Genomic DNA, 23,455 nt, shown 5'->3' on the forward strand with positions numbered 1-23,455 from the left:
TATTGTCACAGATTCATTTCCAGTAAGGTACAGTAGCTAGCAGCCTATCAGGTTGTCTGCATTACACACAACCATATGCTTGTACAGTTGCATGCCACAGTTAAGATTGTCTGTGTTAGATTATGGATATCACTAACTGTGTCAGGCAACCATGCTAGTGCATAACCTGTCTGTAGTATACATAAGGTGTTGGTGCTTTTGTTCACGGTAGTGAGGGAAATGATGGTAGCATGTCTACTCCTAGCTAGTGTAGACTGCATGCAACTGCAATATTCCATGACAGATTTGAAAAATGGCTTACACCACAGCTAGTGATCGCCCCAGGTAATCTAGACAGGACTCATATCTTGCAAGAACTGAAACCTTTGAAACAGAACCAGCTTTAAAAAGTAGGAAATCTTAAAAGGAGGGTTTTTTTTCCCCTCTCTGGTGCAACAGTAAATATATTACACAGTTTTACAGAACATCATGGGACTTCACTATTAACATTGTGTTCAATAGTTCATTGGTTGCTCTGACTTCAACAATATGTATGATATGGTTGCCACATTGGTGTGGAATCTGGTTGTGGCAGAGAGCCCTCCCAAAATGTGAAAGGTTGTGTAAGCCTTTCTTTTTAAGTAATGCACAAAAATGCCCTTTTAGCCTGACTACTGAGAGTGTTTTCAGCAGAACTAAATTTGATGGAATTCCTCAGTCCACAGGATGACTACTTTCTATACTCCAGCATCCTCTTGGTTTAATAGCTTCATGTGTGTTAAACTATGGGAGTGTTTCTGTTTCCTGTTGCACTTTTGTAACTCAGCCACCACCCAGTGTAAGGTTGAGAGGGTGAGTGCAGGCGCATGAGAAGACTTTTTTTTTAATCTGCTGCTGAAACTTTCTGTATAAAAGCTTGACCACTGTTAAAACTCTTGTTTTCATCTGTCTTGCGTTTTCTATCTCAGGCCTTAACTTAAATTGATACATTGGTAAGGAATTGACTTATATTAAATCAACATCAGTAACTCTTAAATGGATTAACAAGTGTTGATCAAAGGTGATTTGCACAAATTTGAGCAAACATCTCAACTGCGCGTAGACAGCGCCTCGGTTTACTGCTGCTACAAAACCAGTGGATTTCACATAATTTTTCTGAGTCTAGAAATATCTGTTGGTTTTCAGCAGCAGAATAGTGGACTCTTGTGAGATGTCTCTACAATAGATATTTAGGGTAAAATTTTCGAGTGCCCTAAATGATTTAGGAGCTCAAATACTGTTTTCAAAAGTGACTTGGGCACTTAGGCTGCTAACTCATTTTTGAAAATAGGTCTTGAACTGCTAAATCAAGAAGGCGTCTTACCCTTAACCCCAAACACACCTGATACTCTTTGAAACACACAATAGTCCTGTTTACAATAAATTATTTGCAGTAAAATCTAATATGCAAAACTCTTTGGGTTTTAGGTTCACAAAAGAATTGGTAAGGTTTCATTCAGACTTTTTTTGAACCTCAAACTTTCTTCAGCATTGAAAATGACTCCCCCCTTCTGTAAAAGTGAGTAGTTTTTAGGCAGAAGCTTGTTCTTTCCATTCAGATTCAAACAACAGAACCAATGTCATACTCTTCTGTCCTGAAACTGCTGTGTCTTACTCATGTAATCCATGAGACAGTCAAGATGATACACTTGTGCTACAGTTGGAGGTTGATGCACATCCCACTGAAGTGAATGGAAAGAGTTCTGTTCGCTTCAGTGGGCATTGGCTAAAACCTATAAATCAGGCCATATTTTCTTTTGTGGTGAAGCAGCGTTGCACATCAGCACCAAAACAAAGCAGTCTGAAAATGACTGAAAATGAGCCATGGGAGGGTCACATTAGTTTATGGGGATCCTCTAGAGCCAGCATAACGGGATATGGGTTTGGGTAAGGTAGAATAGTTGTGTGAACCCAAGCAACTTCATGAACCTCTTAGGGATGTTAGCATTCATTAAAGATTAGAGAAGCCTTCAGGCAGTTCTAATGTACACCAAGGGGACTGAAACCAGCCTTTTGCACAGCCAGAGCAGAACAGGGAATGCAAAAGTGGTTTAAATCCACATTTGCAATTCCTTCCTGAGCTGTATTGTGCACTCCTCCGCTGCAGGTGATATTACTTAGAGGGTATTGTGTTCTTGGATGCTGAGCCATCCACAAACGCACTGCCATTGCAGACCCCTGACAGGAATAAGTGGCTGCAGGGCTGGGGGAAAATGACCTATTTAATATGACATGGTATCCAGTCACCCACATGCTTAAGGCACCCTTTTTGGCCCTCCTGTAGTTTCTCAGGCACTACTTCTTCCCCCCCATTCTACTATTGCTGCTGCGATTTAGTACAGAGCAGGGAGGGAGTAGTGAGCTGGCCATCTCATGATTTCTCTCCAAGCGAAGTTCTTTTCAGAATGACTCGTTCTGCAGGTGGCATTTTCTGGTTGAAGTGGTAGTTCACATTGACCAAAAGTAGCACAGTAAGATGTCGTATGAATCAGAACATCATCATCATCACGCGTACCCCAACACATACCAGGTACTTATCTATTGGCTCAACCCCGCCTGTTGTCGTGTTTGTATTTCATTTTGTTCAACATCAGTATCAATCTTCTAGGGACCTCATCTATCCTCCTGTTACAGCACAGGAGGTATGTGACCATTGGAACCATGCTCAGCTACAGATGAGTGGGCTCCTGCCCTGTGACCTGCCATTATTGTGCTGGGTTCATTATTGTCCATGGCTTTCCTACCACTGCTATTTGTGGCTGATTGATTTGAAAATCTTATCAGGCACAAGAATGTGCAAATGATACCAACAGCTATGCAGTCCTCACCACTGTTGGTTTGTTGTGTTTCATGGGAATGGCCTGTGATTTTTTTTCAAGCACTCTTTAACTATTTGCTTTTTTGATATGCTAAGTCTGGAATCTTTTTGGAAAATGTAGTACTACGGACAACGTTTTCAGAAGTGAGTATGGCGTTTAAACTGCTGTGTCACTTACACACTTTTGAAAATTTTACCTTAGGAATCCAGAGGATGTTCTCACATGATTATGTAAAGTCAGGTACTAATACTTATCCTCACACTGTCGTGAACGTTAAATCAGTTTTCTCTGCCCATTCATTAAGCAGAATGCCTTGCTGTGATGATACCCACTCGGTTTCGCTTACTACTGATGTGCAGTGGGGACAACTTCCTCTTGGCTGTCTGAGCAGGCTGGTGCTGATTGTGAAACAAAAAGGCTGAAGGCAGCAATCGCTAGAGGGTCAGAGTAGCTGTTTGTTATTTTTTTTAATTTTGCAAAATCTTCTTTGAAAATTAAAGAATAAACCATATCCTCTTGACTTGTAAGTGCCGTCTTTGATAAAGCTAGCACTCAGTAGGACACTTAACCCTTGTAACATTGCATTATCATTGGTGTAGCTCCACTGGTGTTGGTAAGGGTGGCAGTGCTTGTGCAGACTTGCCAGCAGCAGGCTACTCTAGCACTACCACTAGTGGGAATTGGAAGAAAAATTCTAGTGTGGACACAACCTTAGGTTGTCACAGGGTGTCTCAGAGTCTGTATCTCAATCTGTATAGTACTGTATTGTCTTTAAAATTGCTTTAATGCCTTTGTTTGACCACTGTTGTCGTCTTGTCAGCTGGTACAGTCATTCTTTCAATATCTAGCTCACAATGTGTTTGGAATGCAGAATATTGACACAAAGGCTGCCAATGTGCTGGTGTGTGTTGGAAATTATGAAATGTATCTGGAATGGGGGGTGAGTCTCTGAAGTGATCTTAGTAAGAGAGGGTGGGACTGATTTTGCCTCTCTCCTTTTGCTGCTATAAGTTGCTCTAACAACATGGCATCGGTACAGGTAGCTCTGTACTACATATGCCAGTGCATAGGGGTGGGAGGAGGTGTTCTCATAGTGCTAGGTGCTGCACAGGTTCTAAGCTGCTGCACGGCCCTTATTTAGCACTAGGGAGGCTGCCATAAGTTACAGAAACACGTAGGGTTGCTTGAGCCATTTCAGTCCTGCAGCAGCCCAGAATCTGAAAGAGACAAAGGTAGCATAAAGCAACCTTTACCCCCCTCTTGCCCTGGGTGGTACTGCACAGAATCTAGCCAGATGTGTTTTGAAAGGACATTCTCAGGGTATTGTCTGCATTGCAGTCAGGGCAGTGAGTGCTAGCTTCTGTAGACCTACTGGTGCTAGCTGTATTCTAGCTAGCTCACTAAAACTAGAAGGGAGGATGCCGTGGTGTGGGCTTCACAAGCCTGCCTGACTCCCCTGAGTACATATGTCTCTGCAACTTGCACTGAAGCTTTCACCACTGCATCCTCGCTTCTATTTTTAGTGAGCTAGCTAGAGTACAGCTAGTGTGGGTATGTCTACAGAAGCTGCCATTCACACCCCTTACTGCAGTGTAGATGTACACTCAAATATGGGTACCTGTACATTTTATTCTTCTGTGCCATTTCCCTGAAATAATTGTCTTTAATAATTTTAACAGAATAGTTGACTTCTTACAAAAGCATTAAAAGAGAGTTCCAAGTAGACATTATTAAAAACCATCAGTGTTGTGGTGATGGAAGTTAACAGTTAGTAAGTAAAACTAGGTGGTTATAGATTTCTTTTTTCTCAGTAAGTGCCTCAGCCCATCTCTTCTCAGATAGTTCGGTTGTCAATGCAGCAGTAAGCTTGTATGTTTCTCCTAATTCTTTCACTGGAAGCCACATTTGTTGTTTTTAGGAATCTGCAAAAGCAACACCATCTAATGATTAATTAGTACTATGCAGATACGTCTCTGCTTGGTTTAATGATAAATTTAAAAAATTGTGTGAGAAGAGGAAGTTGTCTCTCTTCCCTGGACTTTTTTGGCTCCCCCAGAAAGGGTGAATCTTCCTGGAGGAGCTAATCCTCATGCTCAGTGGGAACGGATCTGTATTCGTATATTTATTCCTTAAATAATTTCCTTATGGCAGTGTTGCCGGCACAAAGGCCTGAGGCGACAGCAACAGTGGTTCGTTGCCCGGAGTGCCTCGCTCCAATTAGACACACCAGGGTGGAGAAGCAAAAAAAAGTTTATTTGAGATCTCAAAGCACGTGCTCGGAGACACAGACAGGTCTCAGACCAAGCACACCCCATACAAGCAGCTCTGTCTTTATACATGATTTTAGCTAAGCATGTCTATTACCCCCAATGCCCAGCTCCCCCTTCCCCCCCCCTCTTCTCCCTCCTTTTTAGTTCCCATACAGCAAATACATTATAACGTAGCAATTACTCTAAACAGGTTAGATCATACTTGGCAAAAAACATATTATCTCGTTAGTAACTTTTCTTGACCGGTCATTCTGTTTCACTCCCTTCAGCCAGGTGCAAGCAGGCTGTATAATTGCTTCCTGGTACTGATAACTAGTTGCCACACATTCCATTCTTTCCATCTAGCCTGTGGAGTTAATTAAAGTCTAAACATGGAAGCGGTTTGGACAAGCAGAGGCCTAATACAGGGAGCCTTCATTGGCACTGTCATTTTCCACCCCTCTGTTAACACTGGGCCATGCCTGGTGCCACCAACAGCAGCATTGATCTCAGTGGATTGCCCTGAGTCTGTTTGTTACTGAGTTCTTAGTAGCTTACCAAGCCAAAAGTACCACAAGATGTTTGATTGGCTAATATTGCTTCCATGTAAGTCACCTAAAGTCTTGTTTTTGTAGCTCCAACACTGGAACCAACATAGTCCTTTGATCAGTTCAGCTTGTGGATTTACAGATGCCTGAAAAATCACAACTAGGGGCCGGATTGTTCAGAGGTGTGAGTTTATCATGTGACCTGTATTCAGTGTCTCACAGTAGCTGCTCAAAGCATTTAACAATGGTTGCTTTCCTATCCTACATTGTGGGAATGAACGTTTGAAAGAAACCATATTCACTGCAGTTACCTGCTGCTGCAGATAACTACGAAGACATTTATTTAATTAGAATATATAAACTGAAGGCACACCAACAACATAAAAATCACACTTGTGTACAGGACTTTGGGGCAGTCAGTCCAGAGCCTTTCACCAGCATTACATACACTGAAATGGTAAAGTATGGGCCGCAACGGACCAAGACTGTGTGGCCTTTTCATTTGATGCACATTAATATTCTTGTGTATAAATGGCTTTGGTTGTGGGGGGACAAAAAAACTAATTGCTGTGACACAACTTGTAGCTTCTTAAATCTATTGCATTTTTCTTAGCCTCTTCAGCGTTGCTGCTCTGAGTTTGAGATATATTAACTGATGCCCCTTTCCTTTCTCCCTTCCTACCTTCCTCTATTCCCTTGCAAACAAAAATCTAGCAAATGGAAAGGTGACAATAGCAGCGTTAGCTGTCTGTGCATCAGCCCAGATGGAAAGATGTTACTTTCCGCTGGTCGAACTATCAAACTGTGGGACCTGGAGACCAAAGAAGTCTACAGAGTAAGTGAATTTTTTTTATATACTGGATCTAAAAAAAATTCTTCCCTGATTAAACTGACCTAGTGTGGCTAGTATTTCCTGGTGCAGCATGTCCAAGTTGTGTTGAGTATAAAGAAATAATTGTCAGTCCAGGGGCTACTGGAAGTTGGTGCTATGATGATACCTTCAACTGTGGTTTTTACTTGCTGACAGTTGAATGAGGACGCTAAATTCCTTGGCTGTGTCTGAGTGTGCTGTCAGTAGCCCCTGTGCAAACCAACTATTAACATAAGCTTCGTATGGCTCATTTTCACTGGATGTCTTTTTTTTTGTGTGTGTTTTCCTAATTCTGTCTCTAGAGACATAAAAATAGACCAAACCAGCTCTTTTCAGATATGACAATGGACTCTGCCAGCAGCATTCAGCAGAGACCCAGTGCTATAAGACTTCAGACAGTATCTTTCCAATCTTAATGTAACCAGCTACATTATTTATCTGTTACCTAGCAGGTTGGGAGGCATAGTAGCAAACATTCTATTAGGTACACAGACAAAAACCTGGTCTAAACACATGGAACTTAATTACTTGCTGGTCATCTCCAATTAAAAATAGTAGGCGCATTGACCAACCAGTATGCTCAACTGTAGGCTGAAAATGAAAACAGGTCTTCATTTTCTTGTAAGCCCCATGAGAAGATGAATAGATGGGGAAGTAACTTTGGGCAGTAACAGAGGTACCGGTGTAACACCACCTCTTGGGGTAGTCCCACAGGGTACTACAGAATAAAATACAGAAGGTTGTTGGGGAGGATGACGTTTTCTCTCTCTGTTTTTCCCAATCTGAAATTCCACCTACCAGTCTGTCTCTTTTCCTTGTGTAACCTCTTTCATTTCTTTCTTGATGAATATCATGAGGTTCAAGGCAGCCGGATTCTAGTTCTAACTGAAAACACTGTAGAAACGTCTTGACATATTCTGTAATACTTGGCTATGACCTGTGCAGCTTGCATAATGTTCTTCGTCACAGCTTGAACATCAAAAGTTTACTATATGACTACTCTTCACCATCCCATCACAAATAAAATTTCATTTCCTCTAGAATTTCACAGGCCATGCAACAGCAGTTTCAGCGCTACTGTTCACCACGGTACGACCTCCAAATGAAAGTCAGCCCTTTGACGGAGTTACAGGGCTCTATTTCCTGTCTGGAGCAGCACGTGACCGGTTACTCAGTGTATGGTATGTAGGCTTTTCTTGTGAAAATCTGTTGATGCTCAGTTTGAGCACAGACTTTTCACAAAAGTGCGAATTGAATTCTTTTGCTCATAGATAAACAGAAGGGTTATTCTGGTTTGATGCAATGATGATTCAACTGTGGTTTCAATTCACTGACAATAAAATGAGGATGTGAATTTCCTTGGCTGTGTCTGAGCATGCTACCTGTAGACCCTACTCAGGACTGTACTACATGCTAAGAACATAATTACATGACTGACTTCTTTGCTCTTAGTGTCTTATTTTAAAAAAAGTATGTGTTAAACATTCACATTTTCTTTGCACTTGGGGATTGTTTTGTACAAGAATCTTGACTAATTTTCTTTAGTAATTTACAGTTTGGGGCTAGAACATTCTTAGGATTTTAAGAAAACATATGATTGGCATGGTGAGCTTTGAATAGTTAAAACACTTTTTAGTTGATAAGTCTTTAATCCACATAGAGCTGGGTTGTAGATGGTCACTGTTCAGGGGATTTATAATATTGTGCTCTCCTTCAGTGATGATGCAGAGAGTAGCAGAGTAATGAATGTTTTTTCTTACTACGCGAAATATGTGCTGTTTGTGTCTCCAGGCAGATCAGATCAGATAGAAAAGACAAGAATGCTGTGATGTCTTTTACTGTTACAGATGAGCCAATCTTTGTTGACATAACAATGTCAGAAAGCAAAGAGGAGGTAAGAGAAGTAGTTTGAACTTGTACATTTTTGGTTTCAAGTTTTCAGTGCTGATTTCTTGTTAGTGGGGGGAGTGATAGCTCAGTGGTTTGAGCATTGGTCTGCTAAACCCAGGGTTGTGAGTTCAATCCTTGAGGGGGCCATTTGGGGAACTGGGGTAAAAATCTGGGGATTGGTCCTTCTTTGAGCAGGGGGTTGGACTAGATGACCTCCTGAGGTCCCTTCCAACCCTAATATTCTATGACTCTGAAACACTCTGGTGTGTGGTAAGCAAGGAAGAGTGTTGAATGCGAATTAATGGGTTTGTTTGAGAACTGGTGTTAGACTAGAGAGCTACAAAGTAACAGCATTCAGACTTCCATCCCTTAAATGTTTTTCAGCATTCTTGTTAATAATGTGAAAATGTTAACTGACTCTAAAATTGAAACAATTTATTAGCAATCAGTTATTTGCCACGTCTTGTAGCACAAAATAAGCATGTTTCTTTCCAAAATACGGTTCAAGTATTGCCATGGTTTTCCTGAAATGAGGAGGCAAGGATAATCCCACTGAATTTTGAATGAACTACAATTTAATATATTGTATCAGATATGCATTCCATAAGTCAGATTTTTAGCACGTTAGGATGTTCTGCAGGAAACTTCTACATAAAAGAATTGGAGAGTTGAAACAAATCTTATTCACAGATGACACAGCTGAAGCATGTTCCGTAACATATTTCAGTCTCTATTTAAGCCTCTTCCCTACATCCTTCACCTTCCTTCTTAAAATGAACTAGGTCAAGCCAGGCTTTCTATATTTTCATCCATTACTGTAGAGATCTCAGATGGAATATGATATATTATATGTATACCAGTAATTGGCCAAAGAGGCATGTTATGGCTGACTTGCTGTCTCGCATACATGTTCTTCTATAGAAACAACCTCCATGTAGATATGCTGAAAATCCTGCTTTATTAAACACTTACCAAACCTATGCCTCTGCACTTGTGTCCAAGCCATTTTAGTGGGACTGCCTGTATCAGTGGTACTTCAGTAGATTTAATTTAAGTTCCTACCATAGTAGCATATGTTAATTTCTCATGATGTATCAATAACTGGAAGTTTGTTCTCTGATCTAATAAAGACCCTATATTGTGACTTTCTTTCAGCCAGTGAAGTTAGCAGTGGTATGCAGAGATGGACAGTTGCATTTATTTGAACACATCTTAAATGGGTAAGTTGGTATTTTAAAAATTCAAAGTTCTTTATCTTAACCTTATATTTTAGAAGAACCTGGGGATACCGCAAGGCAGTTTGTAGTCATTTCTGAGTATGGTCCTGTTCAGGTCTTAAGCTGTTACATCCTGGTCATAAGATAGGACCCAGTTGCCTCTCAGACACAATGCTTATTTCTCAGAACTTGTGTTCTGTAAAGTTGGTACCTTGGATATGTAACTGTGGGAGACCATTATCTAGTGGCTAGAGCAGAGGACTGTGAAAATTAGTTTCTTGCATTCTACACTCAGCTCTGCTATTGACTGTCACATTAGACAAGTTGCTTAACCTCCTTGTGCCTCGCTTAACCCACCTTTAAAATTATAAACTGTTGAGATTGAGTTGATTGGAGAGCTAATAGAAGGTGCTGTAGAAAGGCAAAGTCTTCTTGTTTTTAACTAAATCTGTTTTGATGAAATAATTTCTTTTCAGATACTGCAAAAAGCCCTTAACATCAAATTGTACTATCCAGATAGCAACGTCTGGAAAGGACAGTGACGCCACGCCAAAACCAGTCCCTATTCTAGCAACTGCATTTTGCTCCGACAAGCAGTCATTACTGCTTGTGTATGGAAACACCTTACAACCCATCATTGAGAGAGTGGTATGTAAAGCCTACTTGATTTGCAACCTAATGTTTTGGGCATGTAACACAAACTCCCAACTACTCTCTGAATGGAGGAATTTTTAATGTGGACTTGCATAGCGAGGTAAAGCCACTCTTTCCTGTGGTGTGTCCAGTGCCCTCAGTACAGCTGTCTGAAAGGGAATTTTGATTCTGCTTTCTTTTATTAAACACAATATAGCTAATGCTGGGGGTATTTCCTGCTGTTGTTCCAACAGGCATTGTTGACCACTCCTTGCAGCAACTTTAAAACTGGTGTTAATAAATTGTGCTTCAGTTGAAGTTCCTCCATTACCCGAACAAGTTCCCTTGAAAGACATAGGAATCTGGTGACTTCAGGAAAGCAGTTGCTGTGCTATTCCCCAAGTAACCGAAATTTCACTTTACTGATAATGCCTGCTAAGTTATTTCTAACCTGTTGAAGTAGCTTCATGAGTCACAGTGGTGTGTTTAAATTATGTGGACTGTTTCTTTTCTTCCCCTGTGTTAGTCCTTGAACACCACCGAATCTCACATATGCTTGATAAGGGATGTTCAAAAGACCATGGCGCTTCAAACAGAAATGTCTGTATCAAAGGTGAGTGTTTGAAACATCCTAGTCCCTGTTCCGGTTTTATATTTATTAATACTAAACCTTGCATTTTAGCAGAGAAGATAGGGTTCAACATTGGTTACTTCTGAGGAGAAGTTCAATAACAAATAGCATTCCTTGAACAAAATGCATCTCATTGGCTTTTACTGGTCCTAGCACACAGTGCTTAGATGGAGATAGGGTATTGCGGACTAGGACTACTACTGCCTTCATCTCTATACTCAAGATTAGGCATCTCCAATTTTTGCCAGTTAGGGGCAGATCCTTGCATCATAACAACTTGCCCTTGCAGCCCTCAGTTGGGCAATGCTTGGGTGTTCTTGTTTTAGTATTTCTGTAAAATTAATCCTGCCTTTTTTGTAGATTCTTAAATCGGGTGTCCTGTCTTTTCTGTGAGGTGGCCTTCATATGTTCTAATTCCCAGGGATACAGCACCTGGGAATGTGAACTTGAAATCCTACACAGCAACGTGTGTTGAGACCATTTTTCACCTCTGGCCCATGTGCAGGGTTCACAGAGTATTAGAAGGAAAGGGTACCTTGAAGACACTTATCAGTAAGTGGCTTTTGGTGAAGGGTGTTGTTGCTGTATAATCCTTGCCCCCGCCTTTGTAACTTTGGAGTCTCAGCTTTCTTCAGGTTAAGAATTTCTGAATTAGTAGAAAGAACAAAAAGGCAGAGGCTGCTCCCCCTTTTTTACCCTGGGAACCCTGTATTATGGTATGAGTTGGTCCAGTGGACACTCTGCTCAGAAGATTCCTGGCTTGTAGACTCAGTGCACTTAGCCCACAAGTGTAAATGTATAGAGGCGGCATTTTCTTAAACTACACTTACTGATAACTCTGAATTGAAACACCAATAATCTGTGGCATACTTAATTTTGCTGTATGAGTTAGCTTATTGGGTTTCGGACTACTGCTACATCTCCAGGTTTCTGTGAGCCAGATGTGGGCTTGTGTTCTTTTGTAGTCATGAAGCCAATGATAGATGCACCAAAGTGAAAGCTATAGGGAATCTTGGGCTTGCTGTGATGACTTTCGTCTTGGTTTCGCTTATTGCTGAATTCCATGAAGACACATTTTCTCTTGGCTGTCTGAGCATGCCTTCTGGAGAAGAGTTCCATGTGTCATGCACTTGGCACTTCCCTATGAATATCTGTAGCTAGAGTAGGTTTCAAAACCTGCTGTACTGTAACAACCTGAAACTGGAGTATCTCTTTTTGCCTACTACACCTAAATCTTACTGGAAGTGAGGTGATAGAAGGAGTTTGCTACAGTCATTATAGTAGTCTGTATTGGTGCACTGACAGCCAGTGCTACTGCTCACTGGGAACCTATCATATCTCAAAGCAAGAAGGTTTAAGTCGGGTCAGTGCTTGAATGGATGACCTCTAAACAGGTTTCTGCAATAAGTGATTATTGGAATTCTGTATGTGTCACGCTTCCATGCATCCACACTGATCCAGCATGATCACTGTGCTGCTGGATGTGCTGACTTTCAGTTGAGACTTGCAACTCAACTTCCTTGTATTCATTAAAGATCCCATGGCGTTTCTTTCTGTGATAACGGGTTGCTTATTCAAGCATCCTAGCCTGATTTAATTCAGATACTTGTATTCTACCTCCCTAAATGAGAACCACTGCTCTAGTGTGCAAACTTGATTGCACCCCCTTCTTTTTGTCTGTTGTAGTTTATACCCTCTTTCCTGCCGCACAAGTACGTATACATTAACTCCTCGCTTAACGTTGTAGTTATGTTCCTATAAAATGCTACTTTAAGCGAAACGGTGTTAAGCGAATCCAATTTCCCCACAATTTGTGTAAATGGGGGGTGAGGGTTAGGTTCCAGGGAAATTTTTTTTCGCCAGACAAAAGACACAGTATACGTTTTAAACAGTTCAATACTGTACACAGCAATGATGATTGTGGAGTTTGGTTGAGGTGGTGGAGTCAGAGGGTGGGATATTTCCCAGGGAATGCCTTACTGCTAAATGATGAACTAGCACTTAGCTGAGCCCTCAAGGGTTAACACGTTAATGTAGCCTCATGCTCTATAAGGCACTACGAATGAAGGGAAGAGACACAATAGATGCACGGCAGTGGCTGCAGACATTCCCTGTGGAAACTGAACTTAATAATGAACCCACGCTATCCCACTGGGGTGCACCACTCCCTCCACTTTCCAAAGTGCTGGGGGGTGCATATGTGTGTGAGACAGAGACACACATCATGTGTGAGAGAGAGCATTGCCCATTTAAGTACGCTGACTCCACTGTAAGTACACTGCCTTTTTAAGTAGATCGGCAAGTTGAGACAGCAGCTGCTGTCAGCAAGCTCCCTTATCCTGGTCCTGAGCTCTGTCGTGTCCCCACCTTGCTCTGGGGAGATGGGGTACAGGAGCTGGGAGGGGCACCCTGATATCAGCACCCCTCTTCCTCCCTACCGTCTGCACAGCATTCAGGAGGCTTCTGGGAGCAGCTCCAAGGCAGAAGGCAGGAACAGCACAGGGCAGTGTGGGGAGGGACATCTGAACTGTCTGACAATTGATAGCCTGCTGGGCGGCTGCCACACAAGGAACTTAAGGGAGCTGGTGGGGGCGCTGCCGACCAACCCTGGTTCCAAGCCCCCACCAGCTAGCTCCAACGGGCTGCTCTTCCTGCAAGCAGTGGACAAAGCAGGCAACCGCCAAACAATGTTATAAGGGAGCATTGCACAACCTTAAACGAGCATGTCTTTCAGCGGTAGATAGGGCGATCCCTGTTTGAAGGTGTTAGATTTTCTACACTTACTATATACATTTCCAGCAAAGATACAAGTGTTTCTGTTAAGTGTAATTAGGAAACACTTCCTCTAGTTGAACATCCGGGAATATAAATAAATGATTCTCACTTGGTGCATAATTAGCCCAGCTACAAATATTAATTGAGTTAGTTCAGCAAATGGTCCACTGGGATCAACCTTAAACTTCCTTGTAGGACTTTCTTGTCTTACTACCAGACATGGATTCTGAGAGGAGATATATTAATATGTGGCAGGGAATGGTTTTACCATGTGTGTGGGTCTGAAACAATAAACCAGTGTTTTGGACTACAGAAAACACACCTGAACATGTTTCCTATTTGTGTGTGGATGTCTCTTTATCACTAGGTAAAAACGCCTGTTGTGAACAAAGAAGCCAAAGTTTTAGTGCCTGGAATTCCTGGACATAGTGCAACCATCAAATCTCAGTCCTCTGGAATGCAGAAAATGGAAAGCAAAAGAAAACCTGGAGACAAAGAGGTAATCAAAGTGCTCTTACTAAACAGTAATAAGCATGCCAGATTGGACTGTTTCCCCCCTTTTGGCCAAAATAATGACCGAGAGCTAACTGTTATACTATCAGTTGATGTGAATGAGCTTCGTCTGGGATGAGCTCCCCTACAGCTGTGAATGATGGCAGTCTTGCATCCAAGTCCTACATGTTGCCCACAGATCTACCATGTTGTTGAAGAACTTTGTTGTATTCTTGCCTTCTCTCTGCTAGAGCATGTTGCTGGGCTTTGAACCCCCACTTCTCAACACAGATGCCATATTCCCTTTCTCCAGCTCTTCTTGCTCCTTTCCTGAATGTCTCTGCTATGTCATGAGAGATGAGAACTTGTCCTGCCTAAAAAATATAGCAAGATAGGATTTGACCTTGAACTGTTGCAGAGGGTTCAGTGCTCTGCTTCAGCTGGTGGCTCAAAAAACACCTCTGAAAAAACATAATTGATAGAGTCCGAGCCTTATGTATTTGGTTGCAAGTTGGTTTAAATGACACTGTCCATATTTATTTCTTCTGCAGGATAGTATTGAAGACCGTCTTGGTGCAATGGATATTGATACTGTGAAAATAAAAACAAAAGGTGGCCTTCCACAAACTGACAGCTTTGCGGTGCTTTTGGTTCAGGGCTTGGAAAGCAATGATCCTAATATCTTAAATGTAAGTGTTATAAGAGCACCATGTGATGCTCAAGTTATTCTGCTTAGACTTGTGAAGTGGCTTCTTGTGCATACTAGGCTCTATGACTAGTGCTAAATTTGCCACTTGCACTCCGCTGCTTTTTGCATTATCCCACTGCCTTGCAGCGTAGAAACAGAAGTGCCATTATGTTTACCTGTCATATATGTTTTAATTGATGACATTTGCTAATTTTTTTCTATTTGATCTGCTTTGCAAGATGTCTTCTGGATTCCCCCCCCCCCCCTGGATTTCAAAGCTAGTCAATTTGTGTTATACAACATAGAAATGTAGGGCTGGAAGGGACTTTTGAAAGATTTTCATCTCACACTGAGGCAGGACCACATACAGTATATCTAGACCATCCCTGGCAGTTTTGTCTAAATTATACTTAAAGACCTTCAGTGATGGGTAGTCCACAGCCTCTCTAGGTAACATGTTTCAATACTTAACTATCCTTATAGTTAGAAAGTTTTTCCTAATATGTAATTTAAATTTCCCTTGCTGCAGATTAAGCTGATTGAGTGTTTCTTGTTCTACCTTCAATGAATGTGGAGAACAATTGATCAACATTCTCCTTGTAACATATTTGAAGACTACCAGGTCCCCATTAGTCTTCTTTTCTCAAAACTAAACATAACATTTCCTCACAGGTCAGGTTAAAATAGTTATCTAACCATATAAGTTCTGTAGTGTCACAGTTCACTTGTTCTTCCATTAATGTTAATAATGTGTCACTTTTTCCTTTGGGGTTTGATTAGCGCATGGTTTCTACTTAGACTTGACTTGAGATCTTCTGAGTGGATATGCTTTGAATAAACAAGTATTGGAGGGCCCACAAGTCAGTTGATTGATAAACCTGCTGTTGGGTGTGTGTAGGAATGGGAGGGTTAAATTTAAGAGAAACTTGGTGCTGCATTGGGAGTCCTGAATCTGAAGTCCTTTATCCACAGTACAGGTGGAACACTGACAGTAGCAAGGAAAACTTCCTTGCCTCCTCCAGCGTGCCTCAATCTTTACATGGAGTGGCTACATGATGGATAAAATGAAGTTGTGTCCATGACCTAATCATTCCAGTATTTTTTTTCATGAGCACTATCTTTACTGAAAAAACACCTCTTCTGTAATTTGCAAACATGCTAGCAGCTTTTTTGCATATCACTCAAAGGACTTGCTTGTCTCTTTTAGAAAGTGCCCCATTAATGATGACTCCATGCTCATCTTCTCTCTGGCACACATGTCCTCAGACTTTACATACAGGGTTGAGATGTGAGCATCAGAGATTCAAACCTCATCTTTTTCTGTCTCCTGTTCTGTGCCCTGTAAATATGTCCTTGGTGTCCTTGATTGTATACATATGTATTTACTGATTGATGTTTCTCTGATCTCATATTTCCCCCCTCTTTTCACAGAAAGTGCTTCAAACAAGGAAGGAAGCTTTAATAAAGAACACAATAGCTAAGATACCTGTACATGCGGTCATTCCATTGCTGCATGAGGTAGGAGAATTACTGCTGTAGAACTTCCGCTGTTGTAGAACAAGTTAACACTGGGCTTTTCCTCTTACTTGGGAAGTCCAAATATACACCTGTTTTACTCCATAGAATCGGTGTGGAGGTTATCCAGTATTGAAGCAGTTTTTGTCTTGACTCTGACAATTGTCTTCTGAGGCAAATATGGAAACAATGTCATTCCCAGAGTTGGGCTTATCGTCCTGGTTGTGTTAACGAGGTATTAGCGTCATACTGATGTGGGCACTTATCAGAGGCCAGCTTTGACTAGTCTGACTTGTCACTGAAACATTTAATTCAGGAGAGCTGTGTTAGGTTCTGCATTACTCTGAAACCATGCAAAATAACTGCACATTCAGTGAACTTGTCTCACTGTCAGTCCTGCTAGGGATTAACTCTGGTGTTTTTTTTCACAATAAAAACTAGGAAGATGGTTTTGTGAAGACACAGGCCTAGAACTCAGGAGATCAGAGTTGAGTTCCTGGTTGTGCTATCTCCTTCTGTGACTTTCTTTGAGACTACGGGTGACTTAATATCTGTGCCTCAGATCCTCATGTATAAAATGGGGATAATTATCCTACCTGAGAGGGTAGTGTGAGAATAATTCCATTCATACTTAGAGGCACTCAGCGATACTACAGTGACGGGGACCTTATACATACTTAGCTGGCATGGTAGCAACAGTGTTGCATTGAACTTGTACTTCCAGTTGAGGGTGAACATTTTGTTTACAGTGCTTAAGTGTCATTGTCAGAAGTGATTTAGGAGCCCAAGTCCCATTGACTTCCAATGATACTTGGGTTCCTAAGTACCTTGAGTCACTTTCGAAAATTGGTTTTAGAGCCTAAATCACTTAAGCATTGTTACCTTTTTTAATCCTAATTCTCTACATGTATTCAACTAGATTTGAAAAAACCCCACCAGTTGTATTTGGACTGAAACGTTTCATGTGTAGCCTTACCCAGAAGTGGATTTCTCTTTTGAACTGATAACCCATTCAGACACTTCCCCAAAAGCAGTCAGTGCAACAACATGAGCTTCACAGTGTACGTCTTATTTAGCGCTGGTGATTTCTAGCAGACTTTAAATACCTGAGGATTTTTGTGCCCTGATTTCTGGGCTGATATACAGATGTAATGTTAGGATGAGAACTGTCATGTATACCAGACTTCTAAGTGACCTCATCTTTCTTTCTTTCTTCAGATTACAAAGAGGTTGCAAGGCCACCCATACAGGTAAGAGAAATGATTCACAAGGAAGCTTAGCTGACTTTTAAAGGAATGGTGCTTTTTTATTTGTTTGGAGGAGGCCCACGGTAGTGATTATAAAACTATAGCCTCATGAAAGGAAATATCTGACTTAACTGATGGAGGTTCCAGCTGTTTGGGGGCGTTTCTCTCTGAACTCAGTCTGTTTGAGAAATCATTGCATACATCAAAATGTAAGAGAAATGGAAAAGGGCATCTGAGTATGGAAACAATATTCCCTTAACTCATTGTCCACTGGACTTCTGGCCACCTGTATCAGCAGTTTATAATTAAAACAAAATAGTTAAACTCACAGCCAGCAGCAAAAACCTACAAGTATCCGTATATAAATAAAGTAGTAGAGTTGAGGACAAATATCCAAAAACCTGTTAGCCTCCAGCAAAAGGACAGGGAAATGAAGAAACTGCATATGTCTGTTTTGTGATATTGCATATAAATCATAATTCTGTTACACACACAAACAGATAACTTCAATAGGTGCCTTAATTGCCCTAGAGAAATGGCTAAAACTTAGGCATTCTTATATTTTTGTTAAAGAAACAAAATATGCGGTAAATGCAGTGTGATTTTTGAATGAATATAATACACAGTAGTACCTCTGAATAAACTTTATACTGAAATGTTTTTGATTGTGCACTTTTATTGCGTTAATAGAAGAGACATTTTGCTCAGTGGAGGGCTTCTAAAATCTCAGTTACACTGACCAAAAATCTTTGTTAACCCAGTGGCCTTTTAATGTTTCAGAAACTCAGTTAAAATCCTTAAATGAATAGGTCAGCCATTAAGAAAGATGTATTTTATATATGAATTATGAAACCGCTCTTAATAGTCGGGTTAAACAAGTTGCAGTTAGAATATACTTATTCACTGCCTTTCCCAAATCAGAACGCCACTTATAACCTGGAGTGGGGGCCGGAAGAGTAGCAGGTGTGTGTGTTGGGGGGGGGGGGGGGTGTCGGGTCAATTAATCTCAGATTTAGTTTCTGATTTCAGAATTAAGACAGTACATACACTGAATATTTGTATAGCTGTCAATATTGGGAATTAATATGTATAGTTTGCAAAGATAAATACCACAAAGGATAATCTAATCTGAATTGTATATTAACCCGTAAATCACAAAATAGTAAAACTTGTTCATATTGAGAAAAGAATTGTTAAATAGCTACTGGATTAGTCATCTCCGCACTGTGTAGAACCTGTTCTATCAGTACTGGGACTGTTTCAGGACTCTCAGAGCTACTACCCTGTTATGTTGGGAGGCAAAGTTTACTCCATAATTTGAAGAAAAAGGGGGAAAAAAACCCAATGCTTTAGATCTTTGATCAGTCTAAACTTGTCAGGGAAGATATTGGAAGCAACAACGAAGAGCAAATTTAGTACAACTCAGGGTACGTTTATACTTACCGCGCGGGTCGACGCGGCGAGTTCGACTTCTCGGAGTTCGAACTATCGCGTCTGATCTAGACGCGATAGTTCGAACTCCGGAAGCGCCGCGGTCGACTCCGGTACTCCACCGCGGCAGGAGGAGTTGGTGGAGTCGACCTTGGAGCCGCGGAGTTCGCTTCCGCGGCGTCTGGACGGGTAAGTCATTCGAACTAGGGTAGTTCGAATTCAGCTACGTTATTCACGTAGCTGAATTCGCGTACCCTAGTTCGACCCCGGGGCTGTGTGTAGACCAGGGCTGAGACACTTAAATGACTATTCCAGTTCTAATGGAACTGTTTACGTCTCCTATCTGTGTAGATGAATTGTTCTTATTTCTAGCTTGGCTTCTCTTTTCTAAAACAAAACACTGAGGCATTTTGATTTAAACCATTTTAGTGGTCAAAACATAAGGTGTTCTCTTAGCTACACTCATCTTTGATTTATTGTGCTCTTCTCTCCTCCAGTGCCTCACACATGGTCCGGTGGCTAAAGTCTGTTTTCACTATACATGCATCCTACCTTTCCACAGTAAGTATCTTGCTCTATGGTCGATGCTTGCAGCTAACTAAAATGTACCTCTGCTCTTCCATTAAAAGTCAACCCTCCTAACATCCTAATCTGGTGCTACCACTGTCTAAATGAACCTCCCCAAAAAAGATGTTTCATGTCATGGGCAACACTTTTTTTGCCACAACATGCTATAAATTACCTGGTAGCTGGCATTATCCAGTGCAACCATTAGCACTAAATCAAACTGCTTAGCCATGCCTCTGTTAGTTATGGAGTTATACGCAGAGCTGGCTTAATATATGATGATCTAGCCTTGTTGGGTGAACTTCTTAAACAGAAATTGCCCAAGTACTTTCCTACTGCAGACTGATCTGAGACTATCTTGAGTGCAGCTAGCTTTACTTCATAAAAGTATGCTGGAAGTGGAGTATTAACTGGGTGTCCTGGATAAGCTAATGCAGGAGCATTTAGCCTCTTGGCTTCTGGCTTCAAAGCCTACCACAAGTGAAGGATGAATTTAGTCTTGACCTAGTGATAGAAACCACTAGTTTGGCGCAATTGGTCTTCTGTTCCAGAAAGGTCCAGGTCTACAATGTGGGAGTTTGTAGGTTAGGATTGATGTGCATTGACATTCCCAGACTCTCAGCTGATACTTGTGCAGTTCCCATTCATACTAGCCCTTCCCATCAGTTCTCTTAATGCTGTAAACCACAATCAAGTGAAGAAGGAAAATTAGATCTGCATGAGCTGAAAGTGGATAGAGCCTAGACAAGCATTGGTTTAGCAGACTTCTTGAAGTAATAATCGTTCATACGTAGTGAAATCTCAGTTCTCATTTTCTCTGAGAGATGATGTGAGCAAGGACTCTATAGGCAGCACCTAAAATGCAGTTTAGACTCTTCTTATGAAGTGGAAGAGGACAACAAAACAGCCTCATTCTTGTGCTTTTTTTTTTCTGTAAAGTTGCCAGACCTGGTTCCTCAGCTGGGTATGCTATATCAGTTAATGGAGAGCAGAGTAAAAACATTGCAGAAGCTCTCTCGCCTCCATGGAAAACTCTATCTTATCATCACCCAGGTGAGTTCAAGCTATAAACATTGGGGTATAAGATGGAAATGATGTCGGAAATAGTGGTTGTCTTCAAATTTGATGCAACCAAACCTGCCATCCACAGCTCAGTACAGTTGCTGGATAGTCACACTGATGATGCTGAAGGCAGCACAGTTGAGTAAGGAGCATCTTGCTACTGACCATATTTTTCTCAACTGACTTAATATTACTTAATTGGGGATGTTTTCTCATTGAAGATTGTCACATTTTTCCTTCTGATTTATATACTGACCGTCAAGATTTTGAGACTGGAAATAAGCAAGAGAATTTTAAACCACTTAAGATGCGTCTCTCTTCTCTTTAGTATTATAACTTTTCTGCCCATCCTAAATACTCAGCTGTTTTAAAACTACGGATATGGATGGAAGAATAAAATCCAGGCTTGATAGAGATTTCACTTAAATTGTGATGAGTTTTGTAAACACGTGGTAGGTTTTAAGGTTGGATTACATGACTGCAATTTATTGTGATATTTGCAAATCTCTTTTAGGTTGCAGCACTGGAAAAAATACAGGATGCAACTGATATTAATCAGACTGCAAAACTAGTGTATGAGGAAGGTAAGCAGAAGACTTCATGTGGGGTTACCTTGAGAACAGATCGAACCATTGTACACTTAGTGTAGCTCAGCTCCTTTACTAAGGTTACAGCTAACGTTTGCCAGCCGTCCACATTCCAATTCTGTGCCTCTCGCTGTGTGATCTACCATGGAAGATTTGCTTGAAGACAGTGGAGGGGAGAAGGTAGTATGGAGTTGTCAAGTAGCTTTTTGGTTGGTTGGATTTTTTCCTCTACAGTTATGAAAACCCTGGTGGTAACTGCAAGTCCAACATACTGCTTAACTCTAGTGCCAGGAATCCAGATTTGTTGGCCCAGGTCTGTAGTGCAGAATGCACGTTTGCTGAAGATAAATCACTAGAAGACGCTTCCAAATCTGTCCAGAATCCAGAGGATTTAAAATATCTGTAGACCTGAAGTTTGGGTCTTATGTCAACTCTGAAATACTGTGCATAGGAGGATGATAGAGCAACTGATTTACACTGATCAAAATAACCTAATGTTCAGTTTTGGTAGATGTCTTAAATGGCACAGCTAGTTAATATATGTAGTGGCACATGATCTTGGATTTCATTTGAGTAAAGACTGCATCAAACCTGTTGTGTACTCCTGACTTATGTAGCATTTTCCATTCACAGAATCCTCCGAGGATGGTTCTGAAGATGAGATGATTGCAGATAAAGATTCGGATGTAAGTAAAATTCTTTGTCCAGGACTTCAGTCCTTCACTTGACTGATCACAGGAATATAGGATTGCAGAAATGCTTGTACCAAATATTAAGCTGTTCCTGGTTTTTGTTTTTTTGTTCCAGGAAAACTGGGATGAAGATGAAGAGAAAGGGGAGCAATCCGATGAAGAGAAAGGGGAGCAATCCGATGAAGAGAAAGGGGAGCAATCCGATGAACAAGAAATGGCTGTTGAAAAAGAAATCAATGGGGAATCTGATTTGGACCCAGAAAATGAAAGTGAAGAAGAATAACAGATTGTTTTAAACAAAAACGGAACACCTATTAAAAGAAGTGGGCTGCCAGAACTCTAAAATTCTGGATCACCTTGCTGAAAGTTGCTGTAGTCACATAGCCAGGCATGAGTCTGCACTCCCCATGTGCAGAGGCACTTCTGGGCACTGTGCATTCCTGAATCCAGAATGTTTAACCATGCCAGCCTTCTCTTGTCCCATATCCCTGAGCTTATATATAAAATGTCTGCCATCTCATGGTCAGATTTCGCCCGTCTCATGGACAAGCATATTTGTATTCAAGTGAAATAAACCTGCCACCGCCATTTGTGTGGTAAACTTGTTGCAGCTTTACATTGAATTTGTTTAAAATATAACAGATCAAAGATCAGACTATACCGTCTCGCTTCAGTTAGCGATAGCAAGTGGGCATCCTGCTGCATTTTTTCAAAATAAAATAAAATAAAAAATATTTTTGTAATATTTAAATTCACTATTGAATTTCTTCATTTTCTCCTCATAGGTTCACCCATGCCTTGGCAATGTCTGAATGCCAACCTGGTTTCAAACAGCTTTTTCTTTTTTAAACAAAATTGGACTTGACTTTTATATGTATGTATAAATCTATAGCTTTTTTTGTGCTTCAGAAGGACATTAGAACTATCAGTGGTTTCTAATTTGTTTTAATTGATCCTGTATATAAGTTTAATGCTGACCCAGGAAGAGACTTCATCTTGAGGGGGAGGGGGAATGGAAAAAAATTAGGGGAGAGGGAGGGTGAATGCTTGTGAATATGTAACGCAAAGTGTATACGTTTATTACTGATTTTTAATCTCTCAGTGGCAGAACAAGGATTGCTATTTGCTAAGGCAATGGAAGCTGACGTGGTATAAACACCTTTTTAAGAGCAAGATACGGTAAAGGTTTGAGCCATTCACCAGTATAATGTACAGTATATTTGTCTATAAATGGAGCTGTTGCAACTAAATACTGCCCTCTTTGTAAAGTGAATAAATATACATCTCCTTTACCAAGTACTTGTTCTGTAATATATGTGGGGATAGAAGAGGTTGTGTGCTTGAGGGAGTTGTCTCATAAGCAGGTATCCCGGGGAAAATGCTGACCATGTTCTGGGCTTGAAGCACATCCAGTGGTAACTCAGATTCTCAGCTCCCTATGTCTTTAGCTGTATCTGCTGGCTTCACTGACACAAACAAGCACTCACTACATTTGGCTTCCAGGTGCTCTGAGGGAGAGCAAG

General features: G+C 41.0%; 1 protein-coding gene and 4 non-coding genes across 5 annotated transcripts in view; all 5 read left to right on the top strand.

The window, feature by feature from the left end:
* WDR43 (WD repeat domain 43) overlaps nt 1–23,224 on the top strand; it is a 34,827-nt gene extending 11,603 nt beyond the window's left edge. The window contains exons 4-18 of the mRNA XM_045011241.1: nt 6,349–6,469; nt 7,547–7,686; nt 8,297–8,399; nt 9,551–9,615; nt 10,089–10,260; nt 10,772–10,858; nt 14,019–14,150; nt 14,695–14,832; nt 16,263–16,349; nt 17,565–17,596; nt 19,522–19,585; nt 20,531–20,644; nt 21,168–21,237; nt 21,874–21,926; nt 22,048–23,224. Coding sequence (XP_044867176.1) covers nt 6,349–6,469; nt 7,547–7,686; nt 8,297–8,399; nt 9,551–9,615; nt 10,089–10,260; nt 10,772–10,858; nt 14,019–14,150; nt 14,695–14,832; nt 16,263–16,349; nt 17,565–17,596; nt 19,522–19,585; nt 20,531–20,644; nt 21,168–21,237; nt 21,874–21,926; nt 22,048–22,215 — 1,546 coding nt within the window. The 3' untranslated portion in view covers nt 22,216–23,224. The remainder of the gene's footprint in view (nt 1–6,348; nt 6,470–7,546; nt 7,687–8,296; nt 8,400–9,550; nt 9,616–10,088; nt 10,261–10,771; nt 10,859–14,018; nt 14,151–14,694; nt 14,833–16,262; nt 16,350–17,564; nt 17,597–19,521; nt 19,586–20,530; nt 20,645–21,167; nt 21,238–21,873; nt 21,927–22,047) is intronic.
* Nucleotides 3,151–3,228, top strand: LOC123367735. The gene has a single exon (XR_006578618.1). It is a non-coding gene; the product is annotated as a small nucleolar RNA SNORD53/SNORD92 (small nucleolar RNA).
* Nucleotides 6,618–6,701, top strand: LOC123367739. The gene has a single exon (XR_006578621.1). It is a non-coding gene; the product is annotated as a small nucleolar RNA SNORD53/SNORD92 (small nucleolar RNA).
* Nucleotides 7,803–7,882, top strand: LOC123367737. Its single transcript, XR_006578620.1, has one exon. It is a non-coding gene; the product is annotated as a small nucleolar RNA SNORD53/SNORD92 (small nucleolar RNA).
* On the top strand, nt 11,895–11,973 carry LOC123367736. The gene has a single exon (XR_006578619.1). It is a non-coding gene; the product is annotated as a small nucleolar RNA SNORD53/SNORD92 (small nucleolar RNA).
* Nucleotides 23,225–23,455: the final 231 nt, after the last annotated feature.

This window comes from Mauremys mutica, chromosome 3 (assembly GCF_020497125.1).
Source record: "Mauremys mutica isolate MM-2020 ecotype Southern chromosome 3, ASM2049712v1, whole genome shotgun sequence".
Classification (NCBI taxonomy): domain Eukaryota; kingdom Metazoa; phylum Chordata; order Testudines; family Geoemydidae; genus Mauremys; species Mauremys mutica.